The following is a 15,989-nucleotide window of genomic DNA, read 5'->3' as shown; positions in this document are numbered from 1 at the left end:
AAACACAAAAATTTGTGTCTACTAGTGAGTTGTAAGTTACAATATGAAAAAAAAGAATTGACAAGGAGAAGTTTAAAACAGAGAGGAATGGGGGATAATGGAATAATTAAAGAGGAAAAATAAAGCAAAGAAAATGTAAAAAAGATTGATTAAGGTACAAAATAAAGAAGAGGGGGGGGGGGGAAAGGTAAATTTGGAATTATAGAGAGGAATAAATAGAAAGATAATTATATAGTATTACTGACTGAATGGCCGAAGAAGCTGACTTTTGAGTAGCCTTACACCTAAAACAAGGCCGAAAACGGTCAGATTTCTTCTAATTTTACAACAAAGATAGAGAGAGAGAGAAAAAAAAGAGACAAAAAGGAAAGACAAAAAATAAGAAAGAGAGAGAGAAGGAATCTGATCAAAAAACTTCTAGAGATGCTACACATAAAAAAAAAATCATTTTGCCTACCCTCTCACACTCCTACTTTCCCCTCTATCGCATCGATCAAAGATACGCAACTAAAAGTGGATTGATTTTGACGGATTCAAGTCAATTTTCAAGATTAAAGATTAGAGAGTACATGTCATACATGTCTTTAACTTTTCTAGCGCGACAATGTTTTGTAATAAAATACGATGTTTTCAAAATCTTAGTTTAATTGAATTTTTCAAGGTCAAGAATGTCCCGAAACTAATCAAATGCTTCGCTTAAGTCAAAATAACATATTTTAAATGTTTATTTATATTTTTTTTTCAAATAAAGATCTCGCTTTTTATAGAACCGATTAAGCTTTCCATTTTTGGGAAGATAAAGGATGGTTTTAGCCTATTCTATTTGTAAATTGAATTATTGTGTTTGTGTATCCTATTGTATTTTTTTTATTAGAAGCTTAAGATCTTAATGAATACCGATTATGTTCTCTATTTAAAGTAAGATTTACATAGGTCCTGTGATGGTTTAGTAGGCTATTTTACTTTCAGATTTAAGTCTTGGTATGGTTTTAAGCAATTTTTCTAGCTATTAATACGGTTTCGAATACATAGCTCGTAGCCGATAGTAATTGATACAGAGCTAGTTTTTTAATTATCAAGATTGTATTTTAGCTACATTTAATAGATATGTGCATTACTTATACGAGACAACATAACTTTGATTGCACGACCTTTTTTCCTTGTTAATTAGAGTTTAGACGGCATTATCAATTTTGTACCCCCCCCCCCCCCGGACTACCGACGAACAACTATTTTAGGTTAGGTTATAGGCTAGGGAGCCGAGCGCTGCGGCTAGGCAGGCAAGGGGGCCGAGCGCTGCGGCTAGGCAGGCTAGGGAGCCGAGCGCGCTGCGGACAGAGTTCATAGTTCGCTGTCAGGGGGGGTAGGTGGGTACTCAAATTTTCAATATTGAAAAAAAAAATTCTAAGAGGATAATACCGTTTAGACAATTCCTTTGCCTTCATTTCTTGATAATTGGTATTTTTAACATCTTTATTATTAAGATGTCTTGATCAGAATTAAATCTGTGACATTCCCCGTCAACTCCCGGATGCATGAATCATTACAAAAAATGCATATAGGTATACAATATATGTTTTGTAATGAAAGCTATTTTGACCTATTCATGACGCTTCTATTCATAAAACTGTCAATGTTATGTAAATTGTCTAGAAGAAAACTAGAAACAAAACTGTAGCCCTGTGTAAAACATACATTATTAGGAACAAATGGTTGCGCCTCTAGCATCTAGAGTCAGAAAATAGTCTAAAACTACTTTATGTAATATAATATAATCCCTAAAATATAGAGTAGACCATAACCCCCCCTTCCTCCTTTATTAAAAATTTTAATAATGCGTCTTCTAACCTAAAAAACATCAGAAGGAAGTTTTTCAAAAAAGTTTATGTTAGTGTGAAATAGTTACAAAATTATGAAAAGGTAGGTCAGGTTTTTTAATACCTTATCACTTATCTCTTCTGATAAGGGCTCGGCAGCATCTGCCGTGTAGCTTTTAAAAGCCACTAAATAAGTCTCAGACGCACAAAATTGCACTCAAAGCCACAGCCACAAAATTTCGCTGCATTCACACTTAACAGCAGCTATCTAAAGAAGGGGCATAGAGTGGATCGAAAAATAGCTTAAAACCATCCCAAGACACGACCGGAAAACAAAATAGCCTATAAACATTACAAGACCTGTATGAAGCTTACCTAGAAAATAGATCCAAAACGGTTCAGTAGTTATTGAGATCTTAAGCTTCAAACAAAAAAATCTATGGAAAAAGTATTTTATTGTTTCTTTTTCTTAGTGGGAAAGTTTCTTTTATTGTATAATGTGTAAATATGCGTGTATGTGTGAAAAAGAGAGAAAGTATGTTTGGCAGGGATCTAAAGAGATAAGACAATGGCCGATAAATTGATGCACATACCCAATAGATGATATCAAAAATACCCCTTCTGAAGATTACAATTAGTAATTGAAATGTTTGGTCACTCAACTAAATGAACCAACCAATAAAAATTAAGTAAAAGTCTCCAACTATGTGAAGCCAACAAATAAGAAAACACCATTATAAGACTTTGGAGACTATTGTAATAAACAGCCCAATGTCATTGTCCAATCCCTCCCTGAAGTTTGGGATAAAACAAGGAAAAAAATTGGCTTCAGCCTGTAAACAAACCAAGCTTTACGAATAACTTGCATGAAATAATAGTTATTTATCGTATCGTATTATAGACAGATTCCGTGAATATTAAAATAGAAAATTTTAAGATTAAAACCAGTTTTGTGGTTTTATTTAATATTAGTGATAAATTGACTGTAATTCGATGCTATACATGATTTTTCAATATGGCTTAGGACCGGTTCTAATCCAACGGACATTAATCGGCTTTGAAGCCATACTGGAAACATTGTTTTTTTTACAAAGACTTTATCCAGGGGCGTCCAAGCTTTTTATTTTGGGGGGGGTAAAAAAAATTTAAGGGGGGGGGGTAATTCGTTTTTTGGGGGGGTAATTACCCCCCCTAAAATCTGTTGGCAGGGGTAAATTTAGTTTACCCCCCCTAAAATTTACCCCCAGGGTAAAATTTTTGGGGGGGGTAATTTAAATTTTATTAAATTTATACTATTAAAAATGCGCGCGAAGCGCGCAAAAATTTTAATTATTAGAGATTTTTTATTTTGGGGGGGGTATTTACCCCCCCAAAATTGTTTGGGGGGGGGGGGTAAATACCCCCTCCTAAATGGTTGGCACCCCCAGGGTAGGGGTAAATTTTAAATGGGGGGAGTAAAATGAAAAAAATTTTGGGGGGGGGGGTAATCGCCCCATTACCCCCCCCCCCTTGGACGCCTATGACTTTATCACTAAACTTATGAAGTAAAATAAAATTAAACGGCAGTGCTGAATTTTGATCACATATTTCTTTTTTAAATTTGCAATCTACGTCTATCTTGAAAGATTTTTTATCACTTTTCATAAATAAACAAAAATTAAACGCAAGTAGAAAAACTTATCCCCCATAATTAGGTCAAATTTAAATTTAGTCTATTTTCTTTCAATCAATCTAAAAGATATATTATTATTTTCATAACCTTTCATCATGTCTGTTCACGTATTCTTTTTCAATAATTCAAATTTATCGGGGCTTGGCAGCCGCGCTTCAGCCGCACATAGCCTCAAATTAAAACCCGCTTGTGCGCATTTTTTTTAAAAAAAGATTGAGGAACAGGTGTAGATAACCAGCTGTATTTTAAAGTTATAATATGATGACTTCACTGAGACTTGCACGCGGCTAACGTAGGCTTTCAGCAAGTTAAATCAAATTAATTATAAGGAAGTTTACCGTGCAATTATTTGTCAATTAAACATTACATTTCTAGATTTTCCATTTTTGTATCATTATGTATCAAAATATATCTAGTAAATAGTAGAATTAGTTCATATAATCAATCATCTGACATACAGACAGCAAGAAAAAGCTAATTTTGGAATAGTTTTGCTGCATCCAGATATAAAATAATATTCATAAACATAAATAATTGAAAAAGATCAAAAGCAAGTTTTCCTTTGATCTGTATAAAATATCCATGCATTTCCTTATTTTAGATAATTACATTTTCAATCAATCTATTTACTTGAAATTGATGGAATCAGAAACAAATCCTGCATATAAGAAGTTAGATGTCTTTCTGTTTGTCTAAATGTAGGGGAGAGGGGGGGGGGGGAAATTACCACCCACTATCGAAGTGAGAAATTTTTTTTGGAAATTTTATGTGCTAAACTAGCTTCTAAGCCCCTAGAGGAGGTCTTTAGTAAATGTTTTCTATTCAATATGTTAAAATCATTTTTTTCTAATAAAAATTAGATGGCCGCTAGGCGGCACTAGTTAATTTTTGTTTGTTTTTTAAAAGAAGAACCACATCAGATCAGTGGTTAGCAAGATCTTTTGGTGCAGACAGATACACAGAGTTCCTGTTACTTTATTGTAAGGATATGTAAGTTACTTGTGAAGCTTGATAGTTATCTGCTTGTTTGGAAAGTCTTTTCAATCACAAGAAAAACTATGAAAAATGATTTTTTTTCTTTAGATTATGTAAAAAAATGAAAATGTTGAACATGTCTGAACTTGATACAGTGTCTGAACATGGATGGGTTTTCCTAAACAAGGATGAATGTTCACAATTTCTCAGGAAAATTAACCAAATAAATAAATACAAATGTTTTAGTTTACTTAAAACAAAACAAGGATTGGTCATGAAAAAAAAGTTTATTCTACCAAATATTTTTTTTATTTTCATTTTCTATTAATGTCTAAGCTACAAAGAATGTAAAGGGGAGTAAAAATGTTCTAGCATAACTTTTTGTTGTTGTACCAATATTATTAAAAAAATGTTTTTGTAATATAATTTATTCATAAATAAGTATAAATATGTAAATATTATTTATAATTTCTGGTTTTTAATCTGAATGAATACAGCTATATTCTGGAGGAATTTTTGATGAGATCCATGTTTTCTCCTGAGATTTCCTTTCCCTGTCAACCAATGACAAATTGTGTTTAATTTCTGTCATTGATTTTGATTTGATAAGCTGGACATCCCATGACAAATCCCATGGTTGGAGTTGGTTCAGGGAGAGGAGAGCTCATATCCTCACTGAAGCTAAACTCTCTGACAAGGTTGCTGAAGAACAAGAACATCTCAGATTGAGCCAGAGCCATGCCAAGGCATTGCCTGCGTCCAACAAGGAAGGGAATCAATCTTTCATCCTTGGCAAAGTTTCCATTCTCATCAATAAATCTCTCAGGGCAGAATTGCTGGGGATTCTTCCAGTAGGTGGGATCATTGAGAATATAGTAGAGGAAGGAGAAGACTGTAGTTCCAGCAGGAACATCATAATCTCCAATCTTGGCATCCTTGAAGTTCATATGGGGAGTGCCAATAAAGTTGATTGCTGTAATTCTCATAATCTCATGGATGAAGGCGTTAGTGTAGGGCAGTCTCTGAACATCCTCCATTGTGATGCGAGATGATCCAATATTTTCCTGGATCTCATCAGATATCTTCTTTTGAATTTCAGGATTCTTGGCCAGGTACAGGAAGCAGAAGGACAAAGTGGTAGATACTGGGTTGGCTCCTGCTCCAAAAAGTTCCAGCATATTCTGTTCAAGATTGGTTCTGCCTTTTCTTCCAAAGAATGAAGATCCTTTGTCTTCAGTTTCTTCAATCTTGTGAAGATAAGCATCAACAAGATCTGTTTCAGAACCAGTAGTGGCCATGATATGATCATCAACAATCTTCTTCATCATATCTCTGACATCATGCTTCATCTTGTTGAGAGCACCACCAAGATAGTTGATGATATGTCTGAGCCAAGGGAAGACCATGAACACACCAATAAGTCTGTGAGAGTCAATGAATTTGTCAATTCCCTGGTAGATGCTGTGGACCAAGGGATCATCCAGATCAAACTGTGAACCAGTTACAATATTCCAGATGGAATTCACAATGGAGACACTGAATCTTTGACCCAGGTGAACCAATCCCTTTGAGGAATCTTTTCTCAAGACCTTGACCAGAAGCTCAACTTGTTCAGTAATAGTTTCTTCAAGTCTTGACTTTCCAACGCCAAACTCACTCAGCTTCTTGAGAACAAACTTTCTCTGTTCATCCCAGTTTCTACCCGAGCTGAATACAACTCCTCTGTTTGGGCTGGGATCATCCTCTGGCCTGGACATGACACTGCCCATAACTTCAGTCAAGTAGGTGGGTCTGGCTGAGAAGTTGGCATCCTTGAACACCTTGACACAAGTGTGGAAATCAGAAATGACAACTGTTGGAGTGGGTCCAATCCTCAAGCCAAAGATATTTCCATACTTGGATCTGAGCTCAAGAAAACTGTTGAGTAGATTATCAGATAAATGATGGATGGCTCCCAGGACAGGAAGGCTGCTAGGTCCAGGTGGAAAGTTCTTGGGCAGCTTCCATCTTTGGTATAACTTCCATCCAATCAGTGACAAGAAGGAGAATAAAATAATTGGATTCATTTTTATTCTGTGTAGTTAAGTTATTTAATATGTTGCTCGTTGTAGCTGTTGTTTAAAACTCTGAAAATTTATTAACATTTGTGCTCTTTTATACAAAACCAAATCAGACTCAGGACAATTGGTCTCAGTTTTCAGTCATTCAAACAATAAATCTCCAGTCTTTTTGTCCAGACTTTGGTGTTCAGACATTTGTCTCAAGTCTGATGAATACTTTTTGTTGGATGGGGATTAACACCTTAATCTTCAGGGTTAATATATACCTATCATGAGTCTTCTACAGGAATAAAAAATACTTGTTTGAGGCATAATAAACCCTGTAAATTCGACAACAGGCAATTAGACAAAAAGAAATAAATTTTGTAAAAAGGTGTGAAATGATAAGATTGGCTGGAATTGTAATTTATATGTGTCTTTTATCTTAAAATAAGGAAAAGTCTGGAGTCTGGTTATATTAATGTATCTTTTCAATGTATTTTTTAATCCAATCTACAGACTGTTAGTGACAAAAAAGTTTTCCTTTCTGATAAAATTTACAGACATTCTACTGAAGTACTATGTTTTTTTTCTTTAGACTACTTTAACAACTTAGTACTTTCAGATTATTTATAAGTTATAAAAAAAATTTACTTTGTAGAGGTTGTGAAAAAATAAGCTTTAAATATTCAGCTTTACTATCAAACCAATGACAAGGAAAATTATTTCCCTATGTTTCACAACAATAGGAAGAAAACTATTTTAGATGTTGATGCAGAAAATATTTGGATGGACAAGAAGAAAAGAAATCATTAATTAAATTTTGATGACACAAAGACTAACTTTCAATATTTCAATGTTTTATAAAACAATCAATAAATATGACAATTTTGATTTCACTTTTTAACTGATTGACATATGAGTTAATTTTTAACTAGCTACTACTATGGATTAATTGAGAAAGAAAACACTTATACTTTTAATTAATTTTGTTGCATCTTATTAAAATGGAGAAAAAATAGAATATCTGAAATGAATTATTCCATGCAAATTGTTTGTTCACATTTAATATGGAAAGTAAATTTCAAAAATACATAAACAAAATAGAAATAGAATTGTTTATCAGATTTTAAAAGAATAAATACTGAAACAACATTATTTTTATTTATTTGAATTTTAGTATTTCTAAAAGCTTCGCCTCAAAGAATGGATTAAGGTTTTCTTCTCCCCCCCCCCTCTCTCCATCTTTTTAAACACATATCTTATTAAAGGTTAGTCTTTAAATAGTCTAACCAGGAGTAATTCTAAGTTTTCAAGAAAAATTTTAGAGACAACCTCGAAATATCAAACAATAGCAAGACAATCAATAAAAAAGGTTGTACAAACAGTATTATGTCATTTTTGGGTGTATTAAACTCAACTTTGCTCAAAGGGGCGTGACCGACGATTTGGCTGGTAATAACAAAAATTAACACCCTAGCTTCCTGATAAGTCATTTTACAAAATCCCTAAAAATCCATATTACACATTTCTTAGACTCCTACACCCACTACCCTCCCATAATTTTTCAACAATCGAAAGCCTGTGCATGCGCTAAATGGCTGAAATTATTCATTTTTAAACTTTATGTTATGAGAATATGAATAATATAATTTTCTAGACTTTATAGTTAGTTTGTTTTCCTTCTGGATTAGCACCTTCCTGGTGGCTCAGATATTCCAGACAATTAGTCCATATATACAGTTTAATAGGTAGCAAGTCTACTAGAGCTTGTTTTATCAAATATGCAAATAAGTCTGTTTGCACAACAAATTAACATTTAAAAAAAACACAGTAAATTTTAAATAAATTCCTCCCAAGATTTCCTCCCATCATCATGAACCCAGTGATCTAAAGGGATAAGACAACGGACAATAAGTCGATGTGCATCCCTAATGATGATACACAAAAGTACCCCTTCTGTAGATTACAATTAGAGGTTGAAACGTTTGGACACATAACTTATTGAACTAACCAATCATTATTCAATAAAAGTCCCCAAAGTTGTAAAGCCAACAAAGTAAGAAAATGTTACAATAAAACTTTGGGGACTAGTGTAATAAACAGCTCAATGTTCTCTCCCTACCTGTCATGAACAACACAAAATCTAATTTTTTTACATCTCGTTTTCCCCGCATACAAATTAGTTGCTTTGCTAATGACAAATTCCTTGCAAAAAATTTGAATTATAGCAACTTTGTATATACTGCTAAATTTTCTAAAAAACTTAACAGTGGTCTGAAGTTTATTAATTCATTACTGCTTTTTTGCGCATTTAGACTTAGTATTTATTTATAGCGGAGCTACTCTATAATACGATATATTCACCCGTTAATCTGAAAGAAACGGAATTAGACACATGATTTTATTTTTGGCTAATTGTTCAAGACTGTCGACTGAATTTTTTTTTGTATATCCCCTGAATATATAACTTTGTATATGACTTTTTCGGTCCATCGGTGACCAATAAATGTTTTTAAAAATTTTGTGATTCTTTTCTTTCTATGTATAAATTTATTTGTTAATGGCACTGAACATCTGCTTTTTAACCGACTTTTGCTGTTGGTCCATACAAAAGTTGTACATTTTTTCCTTATTTTAAAAGCATTACATGGTGCTATTTGTCTAATAACAAGTCAAAATGAGTATTTTATACATTTAAAAAAGTTTTTATACATAACATTAGTTGAAATAACTCTTTTTATCCCACCTAGATGATATATAGATGAAAGGAATGATGTTTATCTCTGGTTAATTGTGTTTATTTATGTTTGGTTAATTATATACTATACATACACAGGTCTGGGGGAAACATTATCGGATATTCACAAGATCTTCAACACAATACATCAAGTCAGGTATAAACCATTAATTGAACCTACAAAGGGTAGAATTTTAAAATATAAGTGAGAAAAATTGTATTTTACCTAGCTCCCCACTTGATCCTAGGCTTTGCAGATATACTGGTTCACAAAGTTTTATAAACTTCTCCTCTTATTCATTAGAGCTCTACAATGAGACGGTAAGAAAAACAAACATTTACATTAGTTTTCGCTCAAAATATTGTACCTCGTTGTCCTAGCAATCATTGGCGTATTTAGTTGAAAATCAACATTATTTAAATTGACTGATGATCTTTCTGGAAACACGATAGAACAAATATAAAAAAACTGAAATTAAAGAATTTGGCTTTCTATGACGGACGTACAGACCCGAACTTTTCAGAAGCTTCGCTTTTAAAATTTTTATAACTTTTATTTTTTATCTTGGTTGGGTTGAACAATCATCTAGTGTTTTCCACCGCACAAGGGGTAGCTTGGTTTATCATATTTAGGTAAATGCGCTTCACTATCGAGTCCTTTTGAATAAAGATTATTTAAAACATTTTTATTTATTAGATTGTACAATGTATAATCCTATCATGTAAAGATAACCATTTACTTATATTTTTGCATAGATATAGTAATATTTAAGTAAACATTTAAAGAATTTTTTTTGAAAATTTACCTTAACACCCTAAAAACACATTTTAATTATTATCGTTCCTTTCATGAATTGACAATATTTAATTATTTAACAGAGATCTCATTTCCTGATTTACTTAGGTATAATATCCTAATGATTGAATTAGTATCCTACAATAAATGGTCATTCACACTAATCTAATAATTAAATCTGATTATTACCATCTCTTGAATAACCTTGTCCATCTATAATCTGGTTACTAAAGCAACAAGTATATATTAAAGCTATATTTACATGGAGGGAGGGAAAATTGGGTTCATTAGTTACCCTGGTAGGTACCAAAAGTTTTATAATTATGAAATCTTATTCGGTGCCGGTGGTATTTGATGATGGAAAAAATTGTTTATTTTTATTAAATTTTTATTTTTAGTTGGTCAAAACTTTTCAACCAATAATTTTAATCTACAGAAGGAGTAATTATATTTACCATCATTAGGGATATGTATCCTTTAATTGTTCTATCCCATAAGATCATTAATTTTCATGCAAAACTTTTTATAGTGCCTATTGAAAAAAGCCGCCATACTGTCCTATTATTGGTCAATTGAAATATAAACTGTCCTGCCATTGTAAATTTAGTCTGTTGGCCTATGATAGGTCATTTGTATTGTATGACGTCACTATAGGCACTATAATCAGCTTCTTATCATGCCTGTTTATGGAAATATTTAGAGTGTTGACCCTGACCAATTATGTCCTGGTTACTGGGATGAGCTGCTGTGCTGGCCAGATTCTCTACCTGGCACTATTAATATTAATATCTAGAGTGTTGTACCTGCCCCTGACCTATTATGTCCTGGTTACTGGGATGAGTTACTGTGCTGGCCAGATTCTCTACCTGGAACTATTGTGCGCCAGCCATGTCCTAGACATCTTAAAGGGATTATACATGGAAGTAAGTAATAATTAGTTTGGAAGCATAGCTTTTTCAAGTTGATATATGTACGTCGGTCTGTCAGGGACGGTTCGACCAAATTTTAAATATGAATTTAAAGAATTGAGTTTTTGCTTGGACTTAAAAATCGTTACATACGCACAAAAACTTCTAACACCTATTTCAATGTATATTTAATGATTAAAAAATATGACTTTTACTTTTTTTATTAATAGCGGTTTCGCCCCTTGCCTCTAGGGACTTTGCCCCAAGAGGTTTGATCAAACAAATTTTTCTTATTTTAGACCTAAAAAGAAAATTTCTTTTAAAAAAAATTTCTTTAGGGGGTGGGGGGTTAGAATTTTTTTTTTTTTTTTTGGGGGGGGGTATTTTTTTTTTTTTTTTTTTGGGGGGGGGGTGAAGGTGTCCCACCCCCCAAGAAAATAGTTATAAACCTTCCCGAAACATATGAGAAGCTACCCGTTAAAGGAGAACCCGATCGGTTCAGCGGTTAGCGAGATATAAATTGTTTCTAGCTGTGTGGTCTTTTCCATATATATAGGGAAAAGGGATTGCTATTTGACAAAAATTTCTAAAGGAAAATTTCCACACAAACACCCTTCTCCTATTCCTCCCCTTCTTACCCACCCCTCTTCAGTTACGTGGAAAAAAAATATATCCCCACCATTCTTAAAAAGGTTTTGTGATTTTTTGTAGAATTGATTGTTAGAATAGCTACCCCTGCATATATAGAGAGGGGACAATTAGCTGTTACAAAGCTTAACAATAACTATTTCTTATTCGTTGGCTTACTGAATTTTGATTAGTTGGTTTATTAAGTTGAGTTTTCAAACGTTTCAACCACTAATTTAAATATAAAGAATGGGTAATTTTGTGTGTCATGATTGGGGATGTACATCAATTTATCGGCCATTGTCTTATCCCTTTAGATTCCTGGCTTTTTTCAGATGTCAAATTATTTTTAGATTTTGCATACCGTGAGTGTGGATATTCTGGGTCCTGGCTAGACAGGGATGATCAACCCACCCTTCCTAATTCAAGTTTTACTAACTTCAGCCAATGCTTACCCAGGTAAAATTATCAACTTTACCCTTATTTTATTCTTGTTAACTTTAGTCAATAATTATTTAAATAAGTTCATCTATTAACCAAAGTTTGGCAGCCGCGCAAAATCCTTAAATTAAAACCCGCTTGTTTGACAAAAAGTTGAAAAGATGTACTTTCTGTTTAGGAACAGATTTAGACATCCAGCTGAATTGTTAAGTCATATGACGATTTCACTGAAGCTTACACGTGGCTGACGCGCGGCTAACGAGCCCTGCTATTAACTCACCATATTTCTAACAAATGTATTCTTCGCTTAACACAGACTTTTACTTTATGTATAAATGTAACAAAGTAAGACCCAAGACTTAGGTTCTTTTTACAATAATATAATTTTTTCATCTTTATACGGAATAATTTTTTATTTATTTTAAATTTTAGTCAAGTGCTGCAGGATGCAACAACATTTCTCAATGATTCAGGTATGCAAACTAAATTAAATTTTTGTCAGACATTTAATTGAAAATGGAATTCGTATTGTTTTATCTCATCATCGGTTACCCCCCCCCCCCTCCCCCTAAGAAAACCCTGTGCACAACACTGCCTGCAGAAAAAGATATATACATTATACATATGTCATATTTAGTTTAAAAAAAGAAAACTTTTAGAGTATTTTGTAAATAAAACAAGAATGACAGCATCAATAAAAGCGAAGCTCTGAAACGGTGGGACAAACGAACATTAACACTTGTAGAGTGTCAGAACTGAATAAGCAGAATATCTATCTAAATAAAATTGGATACAAAACTTCTCAAATTCAGGATACTGTTTAAGGACATACTTACATTTTTAGGACTTGATTATAGACTGATCCAAAAATCAGATGGATAATATAATTACTAGCGGCTTCGCCCCTAGCCTCTAGGGGCTTTGCCCCAAGAGGTTTGATCAACCTAATTTTTCGTATTTTAGATTTAAAAAGAAAAAGTTTAAATTTTTTTTTTTGGGGGGGGGAATTTTTCATTTTTTGGGGGGGTTGGGGGTGTCCCACCCTCCAAGAAAATAGCTTAAAACCATCACAGGACCAGTAGGTATATTCCCTGAAGAGTAGAGCCCAATCGGTTCGGTGGTTACTGAGATCTTAAGCTTCAGACGGACAGACAGACGGACAGACAGACAGACAGACAGACATCGTTCTACTTTGTATTATAGATAACACACACAAATTTGTTGTCAAAAAAGTTAAAAAAAAATTAGCATTTTTTAAATGGACTTTTAAAGACTTTCTGGTAACGATTATAGAATTGATATGCTGTTTTAATCGTAACTAATTATTAGAGTTTGAAATCAAAAGGACAGTTCTAAACTGTTTAAGTTAACGAAAACAGCTAATTGTCCCGGACGGACGAACTGATCCTAGTAATAGAAAAGCTTGGCTTTTAAAAAGAACATATTTGCAATGTAACAAGGGTGACAACATCCATAAGTAGCGAAGAGGAAAAAAAAAATCCAAAAACCTGCAAAAAGGCAGTCTGATCCCATTGATGTTTTCTTGAAATTTAATTTTGATATATATAACTGAAAAAAATTTATAAATCGGACCATAAACACCAAAGGTATGGCTAAAAATATGAAAAATACAAAAATAGCCTAAAACCTGCTTAAAGGCAGTCTGACCGTCATAGTTGTTTTCTTGAAATGACAGGAAATTTTATTTTGATATCTAAAACTGAAAAAATTTTGGAAATTGAACCATAAACACCAAAGATATGGAGAAAAATGTGAAAAATACAAAAATAGCCTAAAACCTGCTAAAAAGCAGTCCGACCGCCATTGATGTTTTATAGTTTATTGTGCTCCTTAATAATGGGAATGTTGTCAAAAAATTTCAGCCTTTTATCTTTTATAGGAGCCGAGAAAATCACGTTTTCCTCAATCTAAGACATACGGACATTTCAAATTATAGAGTAGCTTCGCTACTTAAAATATTTATAAATAATAATGAATATAGAAAATATGTAATAAAACATATATTCTATATGTTATATTTGCAATTCTTTACCAATAAAAGTATTATACCCTAAGGATACAAAAAAAAACATATACAAATAAAAAAATAGAAATTGGGAAATATTAGGGATAGCAGATTCACCCAAAAATACTTTGAAATAAGATGTCAAATAATTTTGAATTTTAATACATAAAGGGGAAGAATATATTAAAGGAAATTTAAATCGTTAGCAAGAAACAAATTTTCAAAAACTTAAGCATATTTGTAAATTTAGTTAAAATTTTTAACTTTTTGCTCTATAAGATTATATAAAATTTATTCCAGTACGGCTTCGAAACCGATTAATGTCCGCTGGATTAGAACCGGTTCTGAGGCGTACTGAAAAATCATGCATCGTACCGTATTTATATCCAGTTTTCTACAAATATAGAAATGTACTATCATAAAATTAAAACCAGTTTTTCAGCTCGTACCTTCGGCATCTCGGGGCTAACAAAACATATTTTATTCTTATAATTGTACATTTTTATATCGACGCAAAAAGCAATAATTAACTAATACATCAATATTATTATCTGAAACTGTACTTTTTTTCATTTTATTTTAAAGAGGTAATCCCTTTATATGTGAAGAAATGTACTATAAAAAGAAAATTAGAAATTCCTGGCATTACGAGAAACAGCTTGCAAATATCTTCCACGACAAAAGATCTATTTCTGCGCGAAAATTTAATCAAATTAGAATTCTAAAGTTATAAATATCATGTGTTACAGCTGTATTGAAGGCTGACTATAACTGAAACTCTATTGTAATATATTACTCTTAGGAACAGCTGTAATCTTTTAATGATCTAACAATAACACTGCGAACGTATTGTTTATTGTGTAACAACACAAAAGTTGTACCTTTGATTAGGATTTAATTATTTTATTTTAATTTATACAAGTGGCTTAATTTGTCTCTTTTAGCATCGAAGCTACTCTATAATTCACGTTGTCCATATGTTAGACCGTTAACCAGTCCGTCCGTAACTAGAAAAGTGATTTCTCGGCTCCTATTCATGATGAAACTTTCCTTCATCAAAGCTTAATTTTCAGAAGTTTTACTCGTATAGAGTCTAAAGTAAGTACCATGCCTAGCTATTGTAAAAATCAATTCTACAAAAAATCACGAAACCTTTTCTTGTTTTTTTTCATATAACTGAAGAGGGGTGGGAGGAAAAGGGGAAAGGGTTTTGGGGAAATTTAGAATTGTTTGTCAGAATATCATTCCCTTTTCCCTGCCAAAGTACGCTTACAAAGTACTCGAAATATCAGAGATAGATCCTAGGCTGTGTCAAGTTATTTGTAAAGCATGCCATGAAGCTTTTAGCTTATACCCAGCCCATCTGAAGGCAAATCTTAGGAAGGTAATTTCTGCCCCTTTTCGGAAATACTTCGTCTTTTTTAAAATGATAATTTTTTTTGCTTTTTAATAAACCCAATTCCATGCAATTCTTAAGTAATAAGGTTTTTTTTGTCTAAAGCATAAAATATCAATCACTAAAAAACTGATTTAGTTCTCCTTTATAGGGAAGCTTCACTATCTACACCCTACTAAATTCTAGGAGCGCAGCGGCTATTATCCAGGGACAAGGGAATGATATTCTGACAAACAATTCTAATGGAAAATTTTCCCACAACCCCCTTCCCCTTTTCCTCCCCTTCTTACCCACCCCTCTTCAGTTAAATGAAACACTTTAAAAGGTTTCGTGATTTTTTGTAGAAAACTTTAAAAGGTTTCGTGATTTTTTGTAGAATTTATTGTTAGAAAATATACCCCTGGCTATTATCTAATAATTTATTATTGTAGAATGGAACAAAGACTGGAAAGTTTGGGTTCTGGAGACAACAGGATATCTAGGAAAATAAATACATATCCTGCAGGATAGACAAACAATCACCACCAGTATTTTAAAGCAAAAAAGGATGGC

The 15,989-nt window shown here is 32.8% G+C and overlaps 2 protein-coding genes across 2 annotated transcripts; one reads left to right on the top strand and one right to left on the bottom strand.

Annotated features, from left to right (window-relative positions):
* Positions 1–4,876: 4,876 nt before the first annotated feature.
* Positions 4,877–6,586, bottom strand: LOC145306168 (cytochrome P450 2B1-like). The gene has a single exon (XM_080148176.1). It carries the CDS (start codon positions 6,528–6,530, stop codon positions 5,043–5,045), a length of 1,488 nt encoding a protein of 495 aa, XP_080004302.1. The 5' UTR covers positions 6,531–6,586; the 3' UTR covers positions 4,877–5,042.
* Positions 6,587–7,573: 987 nt separating this feature from the next.
* LOC145312314 (uncharacterized) lies at positions 7,574–15,919 on the top strand. Its single transcript, XM_080151558.1, has 6 exons — positions 7,574–7,580; positions 9,268–9,400; positions 10,833–10,962; positions 11,928–12,033; positions 12,448–12,488; positions 15,869–15,919. Exons 1-4 carry the CDS (start codon positions 7,574–7,576, stop codon positions 11,967–11,969), a joined length of 312 nt encoding a protein of 103 aa, XP_080007684.1. The 3' UTR covers positions 11,970–12,033; positions 12,448–12,488; positions 15,869–15,919.
* The last annotated feature ends 70 nt before the right edge of the window (positions 15,920–15,989 follow it).

Source organism: Acartia tonsa, chromosome 2 (genome assembly GCF_053477335.1).
Source record: "Acartia tonsa isolate MP-2025a chromosome 2, ASM5347733v1, whole genome shotgun sequence".
NCBI lineage: Eukaryota > Metazoa > Arthropoda > Copepoda > Calanoida > Acartiidae > Acartia > Acartia tonsa.
Note: the sequence above shows the minus strand (reverse complement) of the source record. Positions and strands in the feature narration are given on the sequence as shown.